This window comes from Giraffa tippelskirchi, chromosome 7, assembly GCF_054371585.1.
Source record: "Giraffa tippelskirchi isolate mGirTip1 chromosome 7, T2T-mGirTip1v1.2.pri, whole genome shotgun sequence".
NCBI classification, from domain to species: Eukaryota; Metazoa; Chordata; class Mammalia; order Artiodactyla; family Giraffidae; genus Giraffa; species Giraffa tippelskirchi.
This window is the reverse complement of record NC_137281.1, coordinates 102,834,625-102,860,874: the sequence shown is the minus strand read 5'-3', so window position 1 is coordinate 102,860,874 and position 26,250 is coordinate 102,834,625. Positions and strand designations below refer to the sequence as shown.

The window sequence follows — 26,250 nt, the reverse complement described above, 5'->3', positions numbered from 1 at the left end:
TCCCTCTGTATCATTTGGAGTGCTCCGGGTTAGTCATATTTTTTAAAAAAATCATTTTTTTTGTTGAGTTTTATTTTGTTTTTACATCATTAGCTTTGGAGAAGTTACTGGAATGTATTTCCTTTTTGTTACTGAGCTTTCCACTTTTTCTCTTCCTAAAACTGCTGAGCTTTAAACTCTTTTCATAAAACTTCTGTGAATAAAGTGCCCTTCTGGGAACATGGTGTTTTCACATTTATTTGGAGAGGTCTATAGGGTAACTTAAAGCACAGACATTTAAATTAATAATGTTTTTATTATTGCTGAATGGGTAACCTTTTTTTTTTTTTTTGGTTTGTGTGTATGTGTGTGAGCATGTATAAAGCTGAGTTTCTTAAATGGAGTGCAGTATTCCCTCAGAATTACATGGGCTGTTAATGAGGCCCTTTATATTTTCTGATGACTATCCAGGAAGTTGGAAAAAGGCAAGTGGATGCCATATATAAAGAGGTGAGCGTTAAGTACCTACAAATAGTAAGACACTCTTTTGGGGCTAGGATACAGACCTCCTGAAGCCCAGCCCTCAAGTAATAAATAAATAAGCATACATTCTGATTTCTGACATTAAGTGTCCTAAAGAAATCTAAACTAGATAAGATGATTGAGAATAACAGAAAACACTATTTTATACAGGATTCTCAGAGAAGTCTGCAATGATAAAGTGACGTTTAAGCATAGCCTTGAATGAAGTCAAGAGAAAGGAGAACAGCAAAGACACAGGGCCTGAAGCAGAAGGAATATTGGTGTGCTTGAGGAGGAAGGTCAGTATGACTGGAAGCCAGTGACTGAGAAGTAGTTGATGGAGATGAAGAAGGATAGAAGGCCTGATGAAAAGGGATCGGGTTCCATCCTACTTGCAAGTGAAAGCAAAGAGGGAAAAAAAGTTTAAGCAGAAGAGGGAATTTGTTGCTCTGTTCAGGTATACTGGTGACATTTGCAAGGGGGCTAATTTTGGAGTTGGTAGAAAAAAGTCGATCAAATATATTTTGAGTGAAGTTTTTGTTGATAAATATTTGTATGAGGGTGAGAGAAGAAGACTAGTCAAGGATGATTCAAGAATTTTGGTCTTAGGAGCTAAACAAATGGTGGATGCCATATATACAAACAAGGAGTTTTGACTACTACATTTTTAACGGTAAACTTTAAGGACCTCTACATCCTTTATCAACAGAAATGTTTGTATAACAGATCTTTGGTTTCTAACATTTTTGTGCTAAAAAGTGAAAATCTGTGATTCATTCCAGAAAGATGATCTGGATTCTTGTTTCTGTTTCATCTCAAATTTTAATGAGCAATGCAAGTCAGTTGATTATGTCATAAATTAGACTTCTTCAGTTTGCTTAACTTGATTTTAATTTTTATCAGGGAACTAAGGTGTTTTAGATATCATGACCTATCATGACCTTACTTACTTGGATTGGGATCAGTAAATATGTGACTTTTTTTTTTTTTCAAAGCTCTCCTTTTTATGCACCAGAATCTCTGACATTCTGACTTAATAATAAGTCTGTCTAAATTAGATTTAGGTTGTGAGAAAGGGAAAACTTCCCTTACTCTGGGGGAGGCAATAGCTATTTTTACAGGAACCTGAATATTATAAGTACTGCATATTCAGGGTGTTTGCACTACTAAGTTATATTAATAGGTAACTCATAACAGATTTCTAAGAACTGGGTCACAGAGAATTATTAAATTGGTACATTGTAAGTTTTTTAACAACTTGACTTATATTGGAAAGCAAAGTTAAAGAGTGAATTTTCATGGAGACTCTCCTCTATATTTTATGGCCTGGATCAGGGAAAGAGGAAAAAGTTTCTTGAAATATTAGCTTTTTATCCTTAAAGCTGATATTGCCTATTAACTTGTTTTAAATATTTCAAACAAGTTGATTATTGGGTATTTTAACACTGTGCTAATGTAGAAAAAGCCACCACAACCTTTATCCCCTCCCTGAAGACACTGAAGAGGCTATTCATTCATTTAACCATCATTATTAGTGTTCTGTAAGGTGCCAACTATTATTGCATCATCAATCCTTACCCAACATCTAGGGAAGCATTTGAGAAAGTAATCCTAGTTAGCATTCATTGTGCTTTAATAAACCTATGGGAAATAACATCTTGCCTACTTAGCATTCCTTCATCCCAGAAATAGTATGGGATTCTCAGTCTACTTCCATCAATATTATCTATTTATGACTTTCTCAAGCACTAACTTCTCCTAAACAATTCCAACTAAAGTTAATTGCATCCTTTAGTTTTGTTCTTTGGGACACTTAAAATAAAATCATCTCCCCACAGTGGACTCTTCTCTGTAACCCTAATTTGTCTGACACTGATTCTTCCTCTCTTTTACTTTGACCCTTGACCCCAGGCTTTGGCATTGGTAAAGTCCTTGATTTGAGGACCATTTCTAGGTCTTCAGATCTAGCATCTTGAGTAGCCACTGAGACCATGTGGAAGAGTTAGCTTTTCTTGGCATGAATCTAAACAAGTAGGAAGCAGGAGACAGGAAGAGATAAGATGGATACACTTCTCTTTATTTCATTTCTCAGAGAACTGCAATGAGAGTATGTTTCCAGTTTGCAAATCTTCCAGATAATCCTGCAGGCAGAAACAGGCACAGCAGGAGCAACATACCTTTTCTTTGCCCTAGATTTTTCCTTGCCTCAGTCACACCTTCTGCTTTTTATCCCCCTTCATTTCCCTAGACTTGCATCTCCCAAAGAAACTGTCAACAATGTCTTGCTTTGGGCACTGCTCTTTCTAAAGGATTGAGACTAAGATAGATGGCATTATTATTCTATTCATGTAGCAAAGATTGTAGAGAATAGAAAGGTTTATAAAATCCCCTTCTGTCTACACTGTTACCATCAGTTGTTCATATCATTATTTCTGTTATTAGTTCTGAAACAAAACAAAACAAAAACTTTTTTCAGCAGACATAAAACCTTTTTTTTTTCTATGATTATTCCAGGAATTAAAAAAAATTTATCCCTGGGCAAAACTTGTAATAAAAGCATCGTAAGTGAATACATTGAATGGTGAGATTTCACTAATAGGCTTTTTGGCATGTCATAGTATGAAACAATGCAAAAAAATTTGTGTCCTGATACGGATATATAAAATTTGTGTTATTATCTTCTCTTTATTTCCCTCTAAAATCTAATAGTAGTTGATTTTGGAAAGTAAGCAATTCTAAAGACAGTATTATAAGTGACACTGAAACGTTTCTCTTTCATATACTTAATATCATGCACTGAAACCAATAAGATAATGAAAATTTTGATCATTTCGGTATATCCTATAATTGTATAATTAGATATCATAGTTGCATGTTCAAATGATTACACATGTGAACACTAATTTCTTAATTATAGACAATTATTTTAACTATGTAAATATACAGTTTTGTAATGTATACAGTTTTGTACTGTAAATATACAGTAATTGACTGAAGTGATAAAAATCAAATAAATACTTCCCAAAAAAAGGGAAAAATAAAAATACATATTTATTGAAACTACCTCTCAGTGAACTCTAGCATTTTCTGTTTATTAGAGGTTTGATATGAACTGTATTAATTTTACAGTAAGACATAACAAGATTGCATCTTATCTGAAATAGTGAATGCATAAGTTTATTAGAAGAGGCAAAAATCCTCTCCATTAAATGTCATGGTAGCATCTTAGAATGTACGTCATCTCCTATTATCCATTCAGCGCAACATACATTTATCTGCTTTTGGTATTGTGTCCTCAACATGAGCCACTGCTATAAAGTATTGACTATTTGAATATATTTGCTATCTGGGGGCTTCTTGGCATTAGGCATAGAAGTTAACAGTGGTCGAAGTACATTTGGAATAATGAGATCTTGTGCGTGTGCATGCTGTCACTTCAGTCATATTTGACTATTTGCAACCCCATGGACTGTAGCCTACTAGGCTCCTCTGTCCATGGTGATTCTCCAGGCAAGAATACTGGAGTGGGTTGCCATGTCCTCCTCCAGGGGATCTTCCTAACCCAGGGATCGAACCTGAGTCTCTTATGTCTCCTGCTCAGATGGTAATGAGATCTTAGGTACTTAAATTTTCTCTACTTAATACATATTTGAAAACCACCGATGATAAAACTGTGTCCAAACTTTAATTAATAGTTGAGAAACAGTATCTACACCTCATGTTATTTTGTATGTCTTTGTTGTTGTATTGGAGAACATATGATGGTAGTTTCATATAATTGCATGTATATAACAAATGTAAATATGTATTTATATAAATATAAACATATTTTTTATATTGAATATATACTTATATCGTATATAAAGTATTTGTACACACATATTATTTGGGCAGTATCCAGAATTATTAGAAAGCAGAGATGTTACTTTGCCAACAAAGGTCTGTCTAGTCAAGGCTATGGTTTTTCCAGTAGTCATGTATGGGTGTGAGAGTTGTACTGTGAAGAAAGTTGAGCACCGAAGAATTGATGCTTTTGGACTGTGGTGTTGGAGAAGACTCTTGAGAGTCCCTTGGACTGCAAGAAGATCCAACCAGTCCATCCTAAAGGAGATCAGTCCTGGGTGTTCATTGGAAGGACAGATGTTGAAGCTGAAACTCCAATACTTTGGCCACCTGATGTGAAGAGCTGACTCATTTAAAAAGACCCTGATGCTGGGAAGGATTGGGGGCAGGAGGAGAAGGGGACGACAGAGGATGAGATGGCTGGATGGCATCACTGACTCGATGGACATGAGTTCGGGTAAACTCCGGGAGTTGGTGACGGACAGGGAGGCCTGGCGTGCTGCGATTCATGGGGTCGTAAAGAGTTGGCCATGACTGAGCGAGTGAACTGAACTGAACTGAGCTGAACTGATCCAGAACTATGAGAGGTGAGTTATGTATCAATATCTCCGTCACTTGCTATGTGATTTTGGTTTTGGTATCTACCTGTATCCCCTTCATGGATCACAGCCGTGTCGTGGCAAAGGGGCTTGTATTACTCAAAGAAGCTATAAGCCATATCATGCAGGGCTGCCCAAGACAGACGGGTCATAGTGAAGAGTTCTAACAAAACATGATTTTTCCAGTAATCATGTACATATGTGAGAGTTGATCCATAAAGAAAGATGAGAGTTGAAAAATTGATGCTTTTGAACTGTGGAGCTGGAGAAGACTTTTCAGACTCCTTTGGACTTCAAGGAAATCAAACCAGTCAATCCTAAAGGAAATCAACCCTGAATATTCCTTGGAAGGACTGATGATGAAGATGAAGCTTCAACACTTTGGCTGCCTGATGCGAAGAGCTGACTCATTGGAAAAGACCCTGATGCTGGGGAAGATTGAAGGCAAAAGGAGCAGGGAGTGGCAGAGGATAAGATAGTTAAATAGCCTCACCTACTCAATGGACATGGATTTAAGCAAACTCTGGGAGATAGTGGAGGACAAGGAGCCAGACGTGCTATCGTCCATGGGGTGGCAAAGAACTGGACGTGACTTAGTGACTAAACAGCAATAACAACAAAATCTACAATAAAGTTAATAAAAAGAAAACAAGATATTTATAAAAGATATTTTATAGTGCTATGGAGAAGGCAATGGCAACCCACTCCAGTACTCTTGCCTGGAAAATCCCATGGATGGAGGAGCCTGGCAGGCTGCAGTCCATGGAGTCGCTAAGAGTTGGACATGACTGAGTGACTTCACTTTCACTTTTCCCTTTCATGCACTGGAGAAGGAAATGGCAACCCACTCCAGTGTTCTTGCCTGGAGAATCCCAGGGACGGCGGAGCCTGGTGGGCTGCCGTCTATGGGGTCGCACAGAGTCAGACACGACTGAAGCGACTTAGCAGCAGCAGCAGCATAGTGCTATGTGTACTAGTTTTATTTTGAACCAGTCAAGTAGTTGAAAACATTTTAGGGGTTACTCTTAATACCTCAGGGGACAATAAGCTGAGTGAGTTTCATCTATGTCACTCACTTTCCTAAAGGACCTCAATTCAAAGTGTAGGGCTGTTGGTAACATCCATTGTTAGAGGCCCTACTTCATGATTTTAAAAAAGTTTGAATTCCCCCCAGTCCTAGGGGTAAGAGTGAAATGTTCTCAGGAATTTCTTAATGAGTCTGAACTGAAAGTCATGTTTTCTGTTAGTGGAGTAGTCTTTTCGATAAGAAACTTTGTATGAGTCTTTTAATAAGTTTTTAAAAAGCATAATTTTCCTGCGGTTGTGTAAGAAATCCTAGAGCAGCCTCTCTTTGTTTGTACTTATGTGACCAGCAGTCCTGTCTATTATCCATCCCATTGGGCAGTTGGATTTTATGGTGCTCATTTATATTTGTGGAATAAATATTCTAGTATCCAGAAAATACTACTGTAGGTAAATCCAAGGAGAGAAACATGCTTTTGGAGGTTGGGGACCCCTGATGTGACAAAGTAGTGCTGACATTACTCTGCTAAGCCTGGCTTTGAAGGTGAATCTGATTGATGTCAGATGAGAGTGAGGAGAAAATGGTTGTTGTCAGTTATGTTTCAGTTATAGGTAACAGAGTCTATTCTAGCTAGTTTCAACATAAATGGATTAACTGAGGTAATTAATTGCTTACAAAACTAATTTTAAGGGCTACAGGAGGCCCTAAGGCTGTTTCTACTGGAATAACTTCCAGCGTTTACCCGCCAATGAACTGTTTCCTCACCAATGAACTGTTTCCTCTTTTAGAATCACAAAGTAGTTTCCTAGCCAGTGGATTAAAAAAAAAATATATCTTAGTTATGATTGATTCCTCAGAAAATATCTTTCTTCCTACCTAATTTGTTTCTGAATTGTCATTGATAAAACAGAAATTCTGTCTGCAACCTTAGTGCAAAGGAGTCTGGTAAATGTAATTTTCAGCTTTCTGGCTTCAGATTGTAAGAAGGCATCCTACTCAGATGTTGAAAGAGATGTTAAGCAACCAATGAACTGTATCTTGTGGTCCAAGGGGGCAATTATATGGGATGACTTCACATTAATCTATCTCTATAAACAATTTGGTCTTCACTCTATTTGGACTTGGTGGCTCTGTGGTAAAGAATCCACCTGCCAATGCAGGAGATGCAGGCTCTATCCCTGGTCAGCAAGATCCCCTCAAGGAGGAAATAAAACCCACTCCAGTATTCTTGCCTGGGAAATACCATAGACAGATGAGCCTGATGGGCTTCAGTCCACGTGGTCGCAAAAAGTCAGACGCGACTTAGCAACTGAGCACACATGCTCATATTTGGACAAAAGTCAAAATCTCAAACTTGTTGTCAAAGATGTAAGTCTTGAAGTTGCCAGCATGTTGAAGATTATATTATATCAATTTCCTGTTGTTTGTGGAAACCACTCTGTCTTAGGACAGGCTTCTTTGTAGACCTCTTTTAACTTTAAAATTCTTCTCTCTTTTTAGCCCATCAAACAGATTCTATTCTGCAGAAATCTATGATATTTTTATTTCCTTCCTGTCACAGAAATATTCAGTCCTGAGAATAACAGGATAATTTTGTTCTTTATTGTTCATTTCCATTTAAATTGGGAAAAACAGTCTGGTAGAAATATAAATTGGGCTCTCCTGGTGGCTCAGATAGTAAAGACTCTTGTCAGCAACGTGGGAGATGTGGGTTTGATCCTTGGGTCAGGAAGATCCCCTGGAGAAGGGAATGGCAACCCACTCCAGTATTCTTGCCTGGAGAATTCCATGGACAGGGGAGCCTGGCAGGCTACAGTCCATGGGGTCATGAAGAGTCAGACATGACTGAGTGATTAACACTTTTTTTTTTTTTTCAAAAATATAAATATGTGCCAGAAATATTATAGTGCATTGGTAAAGTTGAATGATGTGTTCTCTCTTTACTGAGTTTAGGCACCATCTTTTTTTCTATCTGTTCTGAGAGAAAAATTCTTTGATCTTCTTGAATCAAAGCTACCAGACTGAGTTTCTGTTAGTAACACCAGAGCATGACTAAAACCAGACTGATTTCAGAGAGAGTGGAACCATCTGAGCTTCCCCATATACTCGTTGTAGGACCTTGGACAAATCACTTTACTGTTTTCAGCATCAGTTTTCTCGTCTGTAAAGTGGGGCTGTAGTCCATAATTGATATGACTGTGAGAATTAAATGAGATATCATAATAAAGCATTTTCCAGATTAAACTGTTAGTAAATTATTAACTACTTTTAGTAGAAATTCAGAGTCATACAGATGCTTGTTAAAATCCTGTAACCACTAGTTATCGATTGTATGGTCTTAGGAAAGGTATTATAGTTAAACTTTTTGAATCTCAATTTAGTCATTTGCAAATTAAGTATAATAACATTTTCTTCTAGGATTTTTTATGAAGATAGTTTTGCAGAAGTGACTATATAGAATCTAACACAATGTTAGTTCCCATATCTTCCCTGTCTAAGCTTTATCCAAAACTGAAACAAGGTAAAAAGAAATTCTTGCAATATTCTACTATGATGTTAATCTAGAGGGCTGAAATGTTTCAAGTATGTTTAAAATTAGCATACCATTAAACTCTCTGATTTGTAGCTCCTGAAATAAAGCCACTTGCTTGAATATTTAAATGGTCCTCTTTCATTTTTATTATTTATAATGTCTTAGTTTGGTTTTGCATGTCTTCTTGTGATAGCTTTCAATCACCTGGATGTTGCCTCAAGTTTAAATTCCAAGTCAACAGCTATGAGTAAAGATCATTTGCACCTCTGAGTGTTGTAAGGTGCCCATAAAGTATCTTATTGTTCTTATTCTTGTTTTTCTAAAAGTTGCTCAAATGTTTTAGGGGAAAAGTATGTGATAAAGATTTCTCCATAGATTGAAAATGTACCCATAAGAATTGAAGATGTTAATTTCTCTTTCTAGTTTCAGGTGCCCAGAAAAGTGCAGAGGGACAGATAATTTACTCTCAAATATATACTTAGGCCAATTCAATGTACATTTATTTCAGTATTTTAGATGAATTATTAGAAAACATGAAATAGAATTGTACTTTATTATATATTTGGTATAATCTGGCTAACTTTATTTATTAGGAGAAGGTCAGAATATCATAATTACAAACATTTCTACCAAGTGAAAGTGAAAGTGAAGTCGCTCAGTCGTGTCCGACTCTTCGCGACCCCATGGACTGCAGCCTACCAGGCCTCTCCGTCCATGGGATTTTCCAGGCAAGAGTACTGGAGTGGGTTGCCATTGCCTTCTCCCTATAAAAACCCCTGCCTCAAAACTTTCACTTTTTAAGGTCTGTTTTTGGATACAACAATATTGGTCTTGTTCATTTCACAAGCTACATGCCAAAAGACATTCTCATTTTTCTGAAGTGTGTTGGTGTTTTTTTCAGCATTTCAAATAGCAAAAGTTCATTTGGTTATCTTATAAATAAATTTAAATGCAGCTTTAGTAGAGTGTACTCTTGGAGTGAGTGAGGCAGAGCAATTTTTTTTTATTACATTTCTAATACTCTGCAGTGTCTGAAATACTGTTAATTTAGATTATATTCTATTATAAAAATCATTAAAGAATTTGCTGCTTTGCTTTCAGCAAGATTAAGTGTGATGGTGAAAAATGTCCCATAAGAAACCCATAGGGAAGAAAGTGGAAAACTAGGCGTTTATTAGCAACACTGAAAAAATATTTAATAGTTAAAATTTGTGGTTAAATAAATATTGATTATTAAGTATAAAAGTGCTGAATTCAAATGAGAGGAAACTTTTAAAGTTCTGGAAGAAACACTGTAATGAAACTTGACTACCCTCCTGTATATATTCTCAAATTGCCAAAAAAAAAGTGTTTAGAATATACTGTATGCCATTACAGCATCTGCTCCTTCATAAAAATGACATATTGATGATTGAGTTGTAAAAACTCAGTGTAATAATTTATTTATTTTTTAACCAATGATTTATTCTTTGTCTTATGAGCTGGCACTCTGATCTTTTAGATGCCTTAAACAGAGCATTTCCAATGTATACAGTTTATTTCTTTGGATGCTTCTAGTTACTTCTTCAAGAGTATTGTTTTGATTATTTTGCATTTGGAGAAACAAATTAAATGTTTATAAGGTCTGCAAATGTTAAAAATGGATTTCTTATTGTTGTTTAATTTTTCATGACAAGTTGTCTTTGTCTGCCAACTATCAAATGCAGAAATAATAGTACCTTAAACAAGATAAGTTTCAATTCTGTCTAGAAAATAAATCTAGATGTCAAAATTATTGAGATAGTATGATCCCTTCATGGTGTCATGAGGGACCCATCCTTAGCACGTATGACTTCTGCCTTGAAGTTAGCTCACAATATAAGATGGGTTCTGCAGCCCCAGCTATCACAGTTGAATTTCAGGCAGGAAGGAGAAAATGGGAAACATAGAAATGGGTCCATGCCCTTCTCTTTCAAGGTGTTTCTTTGGAGGGCCCTCACAACACTTCCGCTACAAGGTATACATATGTGCAAAAAGATAAACCTAGCAGGTCTGAGAATACTGTACTTAGAAAGGCCTGCTTGAAAGGTTGGTCCTTGCTTGGCATCTGGGAATTTGGATTTCAGGAAGGGTTGCTCCATTCCCTCTCTGATTAGAATGGTTCATTGTGCCTAAGTTTTTTCTGCAAGCAATATGATTGGCATGGAACATTTGCTTTACTTTTGCAGACTGAATTTTGATATAGGCGGGGTAGGTGGTGCCTATGTGACCAGACCCAGTAAAAACTGAATCTCTTGTAAGCTTCCCTGATAGAATATTTCATAAGTGTTGTCATTAGCTAATGCTGGGGGAGTTAAGTGCCTCCTTGTGACAACATAGGGAGAGGATTCTTGGAAGCTTATTCCTGTTTTCCTTTAAATGTCATCCCCCCCCGGCACATTTCTTTTTTATTAATTTTGTTTTTTATCCTTTCACTATAATATGTCATAGTCATGAGTATGACTATATCATGAGTCCTATAAGTCCTCTGTGAGTCATCATACCTAGACGTGATCTCGAAGATCTCTAAAAAAAAAAAAACATGAAAATTCAGTAAGTGACTATGTACTACTTTGCAAGTTATAAAACACATTTTAAGATCTATCACAGATGTGATATTTTTTGGTACTAAGATTAATAGTATGATTTTAAATTTTTATTGGCCTTCTCTTTTCATCACCATGACTGCAAAGTTTTGGATCTGATGACTGGAAGAATGGAGTTGTCATTAACTGAAATGGAAAGATGGTGAGAGTTGGTTTGGAGGGAAGATCAAGAGTTTATATCTTGATCAATTTTGAATATGTTACATTGTAGACAGAGAGTAGATGGTGGTGCCAGAAGACTAGACTCAAGAGAGAGGGCTCAACTACAAATATTAAATTAGAAGTCATCATCATGTAAGTGGAATTTAAGGTACCGAGGGATGAACAAGGAAGTGAGTGTAGATTGAAAGGAACAAGCTTTATGGCACTCAGCATCCATTTAAAAGTCAGGGAGATGAGTAGGAACCACCAAATGAGACTAAGAAGTAGTGGACAGTAAAGTGAAAGGGAAAGTTGTTCAGTTGTGTCAGGTTCTTTGCGACCTCATGGACTACACAGTTCATGGAATTCTTCAGGCCAGAATACTGGAGTGGGTAGCCTTCCCCTTCTCCAGGGATCTTCCCAACCCAGGAATTGAACCCAGGTCTCCTGAATTGCAGGTGGAATCTTTACCAGCTGAGCCACAAGGGAAGCCCAAGAATATAGGGTGGGTAGCCTATCCCTTCTCTGGCAGATCTTCCGGACCCAGGGATCAAACCCAGGTCTCCTGCACTGCAGGAAGATTCTTTACCAACTGAGCTATCAGGGAAGCCTGAATGGACAGTAAGGAAGCAGCTAAACAAATCTGTTTCCAGTCACCTTGTGGAAACTTGGGAGAATATATCTTGCTTTTTTTTTTTTTTTTCCTGTTTCTTATAGCTTGCGTTGTTGTCCAGTCGCTAAATCATGTCTGACTCTTTGTCACCCCATTGACTGCAGCATGCCAGGCTGCATGGCCAAAATACTATAGCTTGAACTTTAGCATAAGTACTTCCGGTGAATATTCAGGGTTGATTTCCTTTAGGATTGACTGGTTTGATCTCTTTGCAGTCCTGGGGACTCTCAAGAGTCTTCTCCAGCACCACAATTTGAAAGCATCAATTCTTTGTCTCTCAGCCTTCTTTATGGTCCAATTCTCACATCTGTACATGATTACTAATAAAACCGTAACTTTCACCATACGGACCTTTGTCAGCAAAGTGATGTCTTTGCCTTTTAATATGCTGTCTAAATTTTTCATAGTTATCCTTCTGAGGAGCAAGTGGCTTTTAATTTCATGGCTGCACCCACCGTCCGCAGTGATTTTGGAGTCCAAGAAAATAAAATCTGCTATTGTTTCCATTTTTCCCCTTCTATTTACCATGACGTGATGGGACCAGATGCGATGATCTTAGTTTTTTTGAATGTTGATTTTTACACCAGCTTTTTCACTCTCCTCTTTCACCTTAATTAAGGGGTTCTTTAGTACCTCTTTGCTTTCTGCTATTAGAGTGGTATTATCTATACATCAGAGGTTATTGGAAAGGAGGTCAAATCTTTACATTTTAATCATATCTGAATATAATTAGCATGGTGTTTGATATTTTTATGCCAGCTATATTGCAGTGTTGATTCATTTAACACCCTATCTTCTAAAATTTGGATGGTTTTCTGATAAACGAATTCATAACTCACATTACCTTTTCTTCTGTTTTCATTTTTATATTATTTTTCTACAATATTTCCAGCTCTCTTGAATGAATTTAGTTTTATAAATTTACTTTTTTTCCATTTATCAAATTTTATTCTTGTCTTATATAGTACTACTAACTGCTGATTCAATAGGAATTTAAAATTTGACAATAGAGAAGTACCATTTGATATTTTCTTCTAAATTTACCCATCCATATTCAAAGTATAATCCTATATTTATAAAGATAAAATGAAAATATTAATATTTATATATATTAATTAAATTTATTAAAATTATAGAATTTACCCCCAAATCCCTCTGTTATATTTCAAAATGAACATGGCTGAATAGACTCAGTTTTCATTTTAGGAAATATTTATTAAAAGATCAACACCTCAATTAATTGAAACTCATTATATTGTGGGTGCCTTGTGGTGTGGGATTTTTCTCTAATTTATGTTTCATTGTCAGCAGAATTATAGTGCTAGGAATCCATTCAAGCAACAATGATTTTGTTAATTACTCTATATCCTAGACTCTGCATTGGATTGGAAACACCGAAATCAAGAACAGTCCTTGATGTAATAGGTTGTAGTTTATTAAAGGCAAAATAGTTGTCTTAGTTCTGGTTCTTTAGAAGTAGAATTTGAGATGAGAATTCAAGTCCAAGGGATTTACTAGGGAAACACTTTTAGGAGATACTGCTGGTGGAGTAAAAAAGCAAGAGAGGAAAAGGAAGAAGCCAGGCAAGGGTGTGATTTTAGGGGACTAGCCTAAACCCGATCCTGTGGAAGGAGCTCTAGAATGTAAGTTATGCTTCAAAATCTGTCCTAAGGGAGACAAGAGAGTTGCATTTCATAGCCACTAAAAAGCCATTGGATAGAGAGGAAAATCTCTAGCATTTCTCAGACTCTGCCTCTGAGAGCAAAATGGCTCCACAGACTTGAGACCTTCCAAGTGTAAGAGGGCATCCTAAGGAGATGCACATGGAAAGCACACAGGGACTGTGAGATATTCAGGCAGAACACCAGTTATCTATAACATAGAAACAGCTAATTTATATGACACATAATGAGTACTCTCGCAGAGAGATTTGCAAGGTGCTATGGCAACACTGAGGACAGGATGAAATAGAGTTCTATGGGAGAGGGAAGACTTTCTAAAATGATTTCTGGAGAATCAGAGGGAGTTAACTAGATAATGAGTGAAGGAAAAAAGGAGAACTTTCATTTCATAAGGAGCCTGGTGTACAAAGGCACAGATACATAGAAAAAAAAAAAATTCCTACCTTCCAAGCCTGTCGTCGGTTTAAAATCAACCAATAAAATGAAAAAGCATTTTATTTACTTTTAAAGAAGTAAAATCCTGTTACTGGTTGTCTGGAGTCCATGATTAATGTCTTGGTTATGCTACAAAAGAAAAGCCTTCAATGAGGCAGTCTGCAGTAACCCCTACCACTTTTTAAAGCATTTACACAAAAAGGTACCCTCTTCTGTCACCTTTGGTTTGATAGACTGCTACCAGGTCCTATTGTAGTTCTCCATACACATGTAGAGACAACATTGTTAAAGATAAACACAAAATTTACTTAGTATCTCTCACTGCTTATTTTCACAAGAGATGAATAAAATAAAAGTAGCTCAAAGAGAACATATTTTCTCTGTAATTTTCCTTGATATTAGTGCAGGATAAGAGAATAACTTTTATTTTCAAAACTGTAAAGAGCACTGTTTACTCATAATCATACCTTTATGCTTTTTCAGACTATCACTCTGGAAATGACAAGAGCCATGGCTGGCTTTGTTTAGTGCCCAGAGGCTCTGGTGGCAAATCACCCCAATAATTAAAGCAGATCAGATTATGTTTATCTTACTTTTTCTCTGGATGTCTTTTACTCTTCTTTCAGAGTATGAACAAGGCTGGGACAAAGCTCATATTTGTCATCATAGATTGACCTGAGGAGACGGGAGTATAAAGCCTAAGTCCTTAACAACTGATCGGGAGTATAAAGCCTAACTCATTAACAACTGATAGAAAGTATCTTTAATTCACAAAACTCCTCATTCACTAGATGTTAATTAAAGGGGAGAGCCTAGAAGTCTGAGAACTGTCAAGGGCTAACTACTTATTGAGTTTGTAGTATCTATGGAATACACTCTTTTGGATTCACCTAGGTCTATCTTTGGTCTGCACTTGAGGTTTTTAACATTTTCATAAGCTATGTTAGTCAACAGTGATTTTATTTAAGACTACATAAAAATAATGATGTTTCAGAAATATCATTATTTGCAAAAAGCAAAGTAGAAAATTCTCTGTGGAGAGTTGGGTGACTCTAAGCTAAGTGTTACGATCTGCAGCCTAGGAGTATCTCCAAGCTGTTCCTTTAGGCTATATAGTTACCATAAAGAATATCCACGTAAAGTATAGCATCTTTCTTTTTCTGTACATGTTATTTTTATGGAAATTAAAAGGGTTTAAATACAACCATATTTAATAATGCCGCATATCTGAGTAGTGAATGTATTTTATTCCTGCTTGGGACTAGCAAATTGTCCCAAATATCCCGTCTCCTCTTTTTCCAGAGCTATAGAATTAGATTTTAGAAGGAGCCTGGGAGACAGGAGCTCTGCATGGTAAAGAGTATACTTCCCAGCCTTTCTGGTAGCTGTGGATGGGGCTCTGTCTATCTGAAGTGTGCCAGTGTCCTGAGGCAATATGCTAGAGCCTTCTGTAAACCTGATCTGGTAGGCATTCTTCTGTCTTTTCCTCTTTACCTCTGCTAGGAATGGGATGTGAAAACTAGATTTGTAGCTGCTTGTCTGGGCCTTAAGCTCAAGCAAACACATGGTAGTGCAGGCAGTTTCAAAGAGCCTGAGTCCCTGAGCAGAGTCATTAAATTCTCACTGGTCTGCCTCACTACAGATTTTTTTTTTTAACATGATGGAATCTAAATTTATCTTGTATGAATCTCTGTTCATGTGTCTATCTTACAGCTGAATTATATCCACCTTCCCTCATAGCTCAGTTGGGCTTCCCTGATAGCTTAGTTGGTAAAGAATCCACCTGCAATGCAGGAGACCCCAGTTTGATCCCTGGGTCGGGAAGATCTGCTGGAGAAGTGATAGGCTATCCCCTCCAGTATTTGGGGACTTCCTTTGTGGCTCAGCTGGTAAGGAACCTGCTGGCAATGCGGGAGACATGGGTTCCATCCCTGGGTTGGGAAGATCCCCTGGAGAAGGGAAAGGCTACCCACTCCAATATTCTGGCCTAGGGAATTCCATGGACTGTATAGTCCATGGGGTTGAAAGAGTCAGATACAACTGAGTGCTTTCGTGTGTCTATCTCACAGCTGAATTATATCCACCAGCACCTCAAGTTTCAACTCAAGTTCTACATTTCATTCAACAGATTAAATATCTACTGAACTAATCAGGTTTGGGATCCAGAGTTGAATTATCCATAAAGTATTTCTATGATGTGTGTGCATGTGTGTGTGTGTGTGTGTTCTCAAGGTTTATGTGTTCTCCAGGTTTATCAATTAAAGTTTGGCTGTTACTCATAGAAACTACCCCCTCTCAAAGTGTGACATAAGATAGAATTTTATTTTTCCTATGTAGAAACCCAGAAACTATACATAGTTCATGTTAGGTAGGTGAAACTCCCATGATGTCAGAGATTTAGATTCTTCTGTTTTATAGATTCTCTGTGCTTGACTTTCATTCCATATCAGTTCAGGGTCCAAGATGGCAGACAGCAGTAATGTGCTGAAATGAGCAAAATGTGGAGGGCTGCTTCCCTATAAGAATATTTCTTCTTGAAACACACTGGCAAGAATGTAGCTGAATGGATAGCAAGGAAATGCCTTTGTTTTGGGCAACCTTGTGCCTGATGAATACTGTGGGATTCAATTACTGTGGAAGAAGGAGAAATCAACATCAGGGAATGGGCAGACTAACACATTGTAATAGTTTGTTCCTTTTGCCTGAAAGCCTATACAGTCTCCTTTGTAGACTTTGAGGTCACAAGTTCTATCAGAGTATGCCTGGGGTTTCTTTATGGGCTTCCCTGGTGGCTCAGCTGGTAAAAAATCCATCTGCAATGCAGGAGACCCCGGTTCAATTCCTGGGTTAGGAAGATCAGCTGGAGAAGAGACAAGCTACCCACTCAAGTATTCTTGGGATTCCCTGGTGGCTCAGCTGGTAAAGAATCCACCTGCAATGCAGGAGACCTGGGTTTGATCCCTGGGTTGGGACGATCCCCTGGAGAAGGGAAGGGCTACCCACTCCAGTATTCTGGCCTGGAGAATTCCATGGATGTTATAGGGGTTTCTTTTCTCATCAGTTAGTTGTATAACTTGGTAAATTCCCTTAATAAGTAAAGTTATCTTTCCAAAACTCAGGAATATTTCCTTTCATTATTTACCTTTTTAAGTAGAGGGGGAAAAAACCCTTTGCATAAGTGATTATTTTTTATTCTTTCTGTACTTTTCTGGTTTTTCTATTTCACAACTGCATTGTATTTTTTTTTCTTTTAAACATATTGATAATAAATTCAATATTTGTTCATAGTAAAATAAAGTGTAAATAAGAATTTTAAATAAGAAATCTTTGAAAAGAATATTTTACATATTCTCTTCTTTTACCATTCCCACTCATAGAATTAATCAAGGTTAAATTTTGTGTGTATTCATGTGCTCCATTTATGTGTTAATATGTATTAACATATTAGTGCATGCCTGCATGCTAAATCGCTTTAGTCATGTCTGACTCTTTGCGACCCTATGGATTGTAGCCTGCCAATCTCCTCTGTCCATGGGGATTCTCCTGGCAAGAATCTGGAGTGGGTTGCCATTTCCTTCTCTGGGAGTAACATATTAGTATACATGTGCAAATGCATGTACACACATGTACTCTTTTTACACAGATGAGAATAGTCTCTTTTTTTGTTAGCTTAATAAAACATTTTGTATGTTTATTCTTTGCATTACTCTATTCAATTCAGATTGAGTCAATTAATTTGTCACCACTTCCCTATCATTTGACATTGTATTGTTTTCAGTGTTGTACTATTACATAGACATTTTTCTACATTCTTGTGCAAATATTAGGTATATTTGAACTAGATAATTGCGAAGTCCAAGTCTGAATATGTTTCCACTTTTTGACATAATTTACCGGGTTCTGCTCCAAAAAAGAAGATTTTACCATCTTACCCTTCCAATCCCAGCTGTGAAACCTCAACAGCACAAGATAGTATCAGTGTTTGTGGCTATTCAATAGGTGAAAGTTGGTTTCTCATGCTTTGATTTACAATTTTAAAAAGAAAGAAATTGAACATCTCTTTACTTAAATAATGCCAATTTGTAGTTCTATTGTTTCCCTTTTCTTGTCTTATCCATTAACTTACTCATCATCTAGTGTACTATATATATACATATATATATTATTATATGTATATATATATACACACACATATATATTATGTATATATATGTTTATATATATATGTATTATGGAAACTAACCCTGAATTCTGATATTTTTAATAGTAAATTGTCTTACATAATTTTTTAAAAAGAGTGACATATTAATCAAAATGATAGTTGTTTTTTTTTTAGAATTTGTATTAAAAGCCCTGCTCACTTGAATAATTGTAGACAGATCACTCCATATTTTCTTATGGAACGGTTTCAGTTTTCTACATTGAAATCTTTATTGCATCTAGAATTAATTTTGATATGAAGGGTGGGTTAGAGAGTCAGCTTTTTTTTCCATTTTGGATATATAGTCAATGGCCCCAACACCGCTTACTAAACAAACTTTCTTTCCCCTTTTCATTTAAAATATTTCCTGTATGAAATCCTAAATTATATACATATTTCTGTACTCTTAACAGTGTTCTCTTGTGTGGTCCCTAGTTCTCTCTGGGGACCCTGTGATCTTTACAGGGAGCTTATGAAGAAGAATGTTGTTTCTCACTATGCTGCTTTTGCAGTAAAGGAAGATAAAACAGGCGGCACATTAGCACAGAACAAAGCTGCGGCATCAAATTGTACTAGCAGTCTTTGTATTCTTCACTAATTCACTACCATTTACTCACAGTAATAATAATAATAATAATAATAAAAGATCAGTGTCACTGTTTTTGGTAAATCAATAAAAATCAGTATTCATTTTTTAAAGATTTTTTTTTTTTGATGTGGTCCACTTGTAAAGTGCTTACTGAATTTGTCTTACATTTCTTGGTCTTTTGTGGCTAAGAGGCATGTGCTATCTTAGCTCCCTGATCAGGGAACAAACCCCCACCCCCTACATTGGAAGACAGAGTCTTAACCACTGGGCCGCCAGGGAAGTTCCAGTATTAATTTTTAACATCTTAGAACACAGTTACTTTATTTTTAATATCCTAAGTGACAAAATGGAAAATTCCTAAAAAGCATTTCTGCTGCTTACTAAAGTACAGTGTTTGTCTCAAGGCAAAGTCTTGTATGAATGAGTTTTGCGGTGAATTACCCACTTTTTTTTTTAAAGAATAATGTTTTTTTACTTAAAAGGATGCTTTTTATACAAACAATGGTAATTCAGACTTGGGTATTTGGCAAATATTTCCTGAAATATGAATGAAATGAACCTGTCATCCCAAATAAAACACCTTAACGTTTATTGCTGATGATAAATTTCACATATTTAAGAGAAATTTTAGAATTTTGGAAAATCTGCCAACAGAAGCATGATAGCATGGTAGTCATATGTACTAATTTCACCAGTCCTTATAGAAGATTATTCTATGAAGATTGATGATATTAGTGTATGTGAATTGTATTATATATTGAGCTATCTGAACATCTGGAAGATCTTCATAACTCAATGAATTCATATTTTCCAGATGACTAATCTATGTTGCTATAAAATCATGCCTGAGAAAATGATCTATTAAAAGTGCAAGATAGACCAATGGGTTTTAGTGTCACAAAGAGCCAAAAGGGCATTGATATGGTTTTCAATTCTATTTTGCAAGTAGGAAACTAACACTGAAGGAATTTTACTGTAGTATCAAGGAAAACTGTCCACAGTTATCTAAAAAGGCTATTGAAATACTACTCCCTTTATAGCCAGTCAAGATTTTCTTCAAATATTTCTGATAAACCCACAGATTGCATGAAGATGTTGATATAATTATCTAGCTAGCTTTTTTTCGCTAAAGAAGGTACTGAAGAGATTTGCAAAACTATAAAGCAATTCCATTCATTTTACTCAATTATTTTTGTCTTGAAAAATAGAATTTTCAGTTAAAAGTGTCCCTTAAGTTAATGTCTTCAGTTTATTAAAATGATTTAAAATGAGTTAATAATACATAATTTAACATTGTCTTAGTTTTAGTTTCTACTACACTGATTATGAAGATAAAATTTAAATTAGTGAAAGATATTTGAGATCCTTAATAATTTTTAATAGAGTAAAGGTATTCTAAGATCAAAAAGTTTGATAGTCTATATCATAATTTCTTCTCTCACTCTTTTCTCTTTCTTTGTCTCTCCCCCCCACCCCCCCCACACACAGACACACACACACACACACACGCACACTCTTATTCTCTATCTCCCCCAATTCCTGGACAATTACCAGTACTATAACAGTATTCTAAAACTAAATTATTGTCTTAATATCGTTTTTAATATTCAAAACTTCTAGGCCATTTCCATAAGTCTTTTGAGCCTGAACTTACTTTTTTTATTCTGAAATGTTTATTTTTAAAAATCAATATTGGTGCCATATTGTGATAGACAAGGAAAACTTGGTATTTAATTGGAATTGTGTTTTATTTATATCTTAGGTTTTACCTTAGAAATATATATATGTAAGAGAGAATTAGTATATATCTATATAAGATATACAAAGCAAAAATATGTAATTTGCTTGCTCATTTCAATCTTTTTTTATTTTGTTACCTATAAATTTTGAAATTTAAGTTAAAATAGAACCCTAGATTTTCCCATGGAAATTGTACTTATCAAATCAGTGCCCATGTTACCCTTTGTCTTTTTATGAGCATATTAATAATCAGCTTATGAACTACTTGAAATCAGGAATCATCCCATTTAATTTTTATATATATTTTCTGTACAAAGTGTTGGATAAATATTTGATATGTATTTTTATGAATTACTCAACTTTTATTAATTGCTAAGTAAAATTTTAATTTCACGCACAATTAAGGGCAAACATGAATATGTTTATACTGATATTGTAATGATTTGGAGAATTTTTTAAAGATGCTTAGTGTTGTTAGATCATAAGTTTGAATTAACATTGTATCAAAATAGCATAAATAATAATAGTATTAAATTATTTAAATTTTGATAACCCATATTTAGTTGCATTTTTCTATATTTCTTCATTTGTCTTTGCAGAGGATTTCTATCAGCAGCTTTACAACCTAAAAAATAAATAAAGCAATATATTATACAGCAGGGACAAGGAGAGATATAAAACTGAATGTTTTTACATCCTGTTTTGTATCACTTCACAGTACCATTACGTGGCTTTTGTTCAGGTTTATATAAGCCAAAATACACAAAATTTTACTTGAATGCTAGTCTTTATTTCTAGTAAAAGCCAAGTCTGATGTACACAGCTGTGTTGAAAAGAACGGTATTGTTTATAATGGAATGTTTTAGATATTCAAAGTGCTTTGGCAGTTTAATAGAAATGTTCTCTTTGAAAAGTTTACACATTTTTGAAAATAATTATTGATGTAAAGTGAATTCTAATTATCAAACAGATGAGTCATTTGTGGGCTTATTAAAGCAAAGCTATAAAAAAGAAATAAAAATCATTTGTAACAACCAGGTGTATAAAATTACAGATAATCTCAATAAGCTACTTTGGTAATATGCTTTAACTAACCAAATTAAATAGAAAATATTGAGTAAAATACTGAAACATGTCCAAAAAGAAAATGAGAGCCTACCTGTTGTTCCTATGCTAGGTAAATAAAAAATACCTTTCCGGGTTTGGAAAATAGAATTTTAGGGCCTCAAGAAAAATAAACTAATTTGTATTTCCAATGTACTACTTATATTTAACTTCCTTTGTATATATTAATATTTTTATTGCCCTTCACGCTGATGAAACTATGGATGAACTCTATGCAACTGAGTTAGAATTATATACACTATATAATAATGACACTGCATTTAAAATTTTATAATTTTATAATTTTATTTTTATATAAACTTTTCTTCTTAATTTTCAATAACTTGCCAAAAATGGCACTGTAGCAGTTTCTGAAAGCCAACTCTCCAAATGAGTGAAAGTGAAAGTTGCCCAGTTGTGTGCGACTCTTTGCGACCCCATGGACTGTACAGTCCATGGAATTCTCCAGGCCAGAATACTGGAGTGAATAGCCGTTTCCTTCTCCAGGGGATCTTCCCAACCCAGGGATTGAACCCAGGTCTCCCACATCTCAGGCAGATTCTTTACCAGCTGAGCCACAGGGGAAGTCCCTCCAAATGAGTAATTGCTATTTAATTTTTCAGTGAGAAAGCCAACCTAAAGTAACAATCTTTGTTGATGCTTGCTCAGATCAGGTGGACCAAAACAGCAGGAAGTGCCTCTGACAGATTCCAAGACTCAAGTGTCTTCAACGAGACTTTGAGGATTACAAATATTCAGCGACACCAAGGAGGCCGGTATTACTGTAAAGCAGAGAATGGCCTGGGGTCCCCAGCGATAAAGTCAATCAGAGTGGATGTGTACTGTAAGTAAATGTCCCAGAAATCTATAATTAAGTCAACTACAGTTATGTTTTGTCCTATAACTATTTTTATTGTTACATCTATTGAGAAAGACTAGAGTTTGTTCAAAAAAATAGAGTTATATTTAGTTGAGATTGACAAGTCTTTAAGGTTAAGGTAGCTCATTTAGCATATTTCCTGTAGAATCTCCATTAGAAATTTTCATAGTTTTTATGATTAAATAATACATATTAATTATAGAACATCTAAGAATTAGATTAATAAAAAATAAATATAACTGAAAATCCTATTAATGACTATTAGTGTTGAATATATATATTTTATATGTATATATTATTATATAAATGCATATTTATATTTGTAAAAAGAAAAAATCATGCTGTGGATATGGTGATTGATTTTGTTAACTTAACCTATGTTAATTTCAGTTATTCTTATTTTGTAAAATGCACTTCATGAGTGAAATTACTTGAACTGGCTTGTAAAAGGCCAAAATCTCTGTGTAGACTCTGTTTTGATCCAATTCTGTTAAAAGTAATCAGTACCTAGGACAATGCTGAGCCTCCTGGAATGTGTTTGTTGATTTATTTTTGTTTTTGGTCTCATTTTTCTGCTCTTGGCTTTTAGCAAATATATTTAAAGTCCTCTTGCTCTCAATACTGTCTTCCCCACCAAAAGAAATTAAGGGCCTACATTAAGCTCAGTTTTCGTTTAGGTTTCTGTTGCTCCATTGTCTTTTTTGCAAATACTTGCATTTTATTTGTTAACTCTCTAGTGTTATAACAAGAAGATGTTTATTTTTAGTGATTCAGGTATAAGTAACAAGTGAGGAGTTCCCATTTTTTTTACCCACCTTTCATTCTTTTGTTTTTTTCTTTTTCTTTCAATGCAGGGTATAATTGCATAGTTAGGAAAGGGATTGGAATTATATGTGGTTGATCAGATCCTATGCTGCATCTCATGTAATTGGTCAGGTGACTGAGAAGTGAGTGACAGGGCTGCATTTGTGATTCACCTTCCACATTCAGGAGCTTTCACTGTTCCTGGAAAGGATGAAAAAGAAGAAGCCCAAGCCCCAATCTCTCTAGCAATTCCCAGACCTTCAGGCATGACCTGGAATAACTCAGGCATCTGTATCCCAGAGGCTGCTTTCTCCTTGTTCTTATGGGCCTTCCTTACCTGTATGTTTCTGAACAGTATATCCTCTGCCCACCCCACCCCCAATCAAATACTTATGGTAATATATACTTAAAAAAAAGACTATGTATAGTGTTTTGTTCATATATAATTTTAAATGACACTAAATTTAATTTAAATGAGTCAAACACTTCTATAATATAACTTTGAAAAAGAACATACATGTGATTTTTGTTATAATTATGGTCATGAAGTTTTAGAATACACAACTTTGATACCTTAGACACAATTCTAAAATCTAAAAAATTCTGATGATTGAATGGAAGTGTTTTGTTAAATTTCATTGGTAACCTTTTTCAGCAAAAGCTGATGAGAACTAGTTTGGTGGCGACATCTAACCTGAAATGACTTGAATGCAAAAATAGAAAATACTTTCTCTTCTTTATTTACCCTACTTCATCTGAGTAATCATATGTTTTGCTCTGGAAATAATGTGTTTGATTACACAGCATTGCCACAGAGCCCGCTGGGTGTGTTATGTAAAACATGGAATATGGACTTTAATATCTTCCTAAAATCTGAAATATTCAGAAAAACATTTCCCTAAGGTTTTGAATAAGAGATTGTGAGTTGTGTTCCCACTGCAATACGTTTGATACAACAATAAGATTGTATTGCTGGATTAAAATTCTAATACAAGAGAGAAATGGCATTTTAAAAGACTTTTGAAAAGAGCCTTCTTTTTTCTTCTCATTTTTTTCTTCTCAATCATGAGTGCATGATTCCCACTCTTTTCTATTTGCTCAGGGTCCTTACTGTCTGTCGAGAGTCAGCTGTGCCGCAGGATCTCAGTTCACATTGCATACTTGGGGGGAACTGACAGCACAAGACACCTCATTTCCCCCAGCCCTGTTAGTCTTTTAAGACCAGTGTCACCTTCCAGGAAACCATGCTAGAAGGCGCTAGTTCTATTACCTTCTTCTTTGACCTACTTTGGGATTTTTCCCACACAACCTGAACTTGACAAACGTCGCATTCTTTGTTGTGTAAGTGAAATGTCATGGTGATGCATACCATAGTGGAGTACTACTTTCAATACATTTTTGATGACAAGGATTTAGTAGAAGGCTGTCTAAAATTATATTATTTGAGACAATAACATGTATTCAGAGAAAAACATGTAAACTAGTAGTCCATTCATATGGACTCTATGAATAAATGTGACAGGTCTTTTGGGGAATCTATGTTTTATATATAATCTATGTGTTCTATATATAACAGTTTTTAGGCTCAAGTATGTTTCCTTTACATGAATATTTATACTTTAAAACCTCCCCTATCATTGTCAATAGAAATATGAGTAACGTATTAGTGCTGGATTGAAACTTGACAAACTTGACATCTAAAATTGGTTTATAGTCTTAAGATTCATGTGTTATTTGGATTTTGATTTGATGTCAGACTGGTTGATTGACTAGAAATTCATTTTTATAAACCATAAACAAGTGAGCAAATTTATTTCAGGTGCTTTTACCTTAAATAATTTTGAAAATGCTAAAACTCTAGGACTAATTTTGTTTTTTTAACGCTTTAAGCCATAGTTTTAGGATTGTCAATGCACTGTAGATTTCTATTTCTTTTTCTAAACTGGTTCATCCACATTGGTAGAATTTGAAATAGTATAGGTATAGAATGCAAAATAATCTGCAGGTAAGGATCATGTTTGCAACAGCCAGCTGAGGCAGACTATGGCTTAAATTTAACAAAAATTCTAATAAATGGCATTAGAATTTAGCCTTGAATCCCTCATGACAGTTTGTCTCTTAAAAATCTTCCATAAAGTATTAATTTTATAGCCATCCTGGAGAGATTTCATAACCACAAAAATGTATATCTCTCATTAAACCCCATTCGGTGATCGTAAGTTTCTAGATTTTATGGCTAATACCATCCTAAAATAAAATTTATTTTGTTAAGGAAATTCATTTTCTGAAGAGAAACCTGCCACAATGCTGATTGATATAAAATGAGGTGATTTTAGTATATAGGAATATCAAAATATTTGTGGCACTGTATTAATATTTTGATCAATTTGGGAAGATTTTTAAATTCGAATTAACAATTCCTTCCTGCATAATTTTCTAAAATTTCTTGTAGTAATTGGACCTTGTAGGTTCCATAAAGAAACTACCAAATGTGCTATTATTATTCTCTTTGGTGTTTCAATCTAGAAAATAGTTTACTCAGTTCTACTGTTTGGAGAAGATATACCTGTTTTTCAGTTTATCATGACCCATGATTCTTTTCTTGAGGACTATAAAAGCATTTCAAAATGATATATGATTTCTTTAAAAAGTATATTTATAAGCAAGCAGATTTCAAACACATAACTTACATTAAAAAATCTTACCTGTTATTTATAAAAATATTTCTGATCAAAAGCTACTCAATTACAATTCTTCTTTTTCTGGGAAATAGCCTCTGAGGGTCTGAATACTAACAGCTATATGTTTAAGAGAAAATAGAGTTAGTTCTACTTAAACCTACTGTTTTCAAAATATTCATTCTTTGTGTCTTCTCCC

General features: G+C 35.2%; 1 protein-coding gene across 1 annotated transcript in view; it reads left to right on the top strand.

The window, feature by feature from the left end:
* MDGA2 (MAM domain containing glycosylphosphatidylinositol anchor 2) overlaps positions 1 to 26,250 on the top strand; it is an 862,004-nt gene that overhangs the window by 456,223 nt on the left and 379,531 nt on the right. The window contains exon 3 of the mRNA XM_081511223.1: positions 22,359 to 22,533. Coding sequence (XP_081367349.1) covers positions 22,359 to 22,533 — 175 coding nt within the window. The remainder of the gene's footprint in view (positions 1 to 22,358; positions 22,534 to 26,250) is intronic.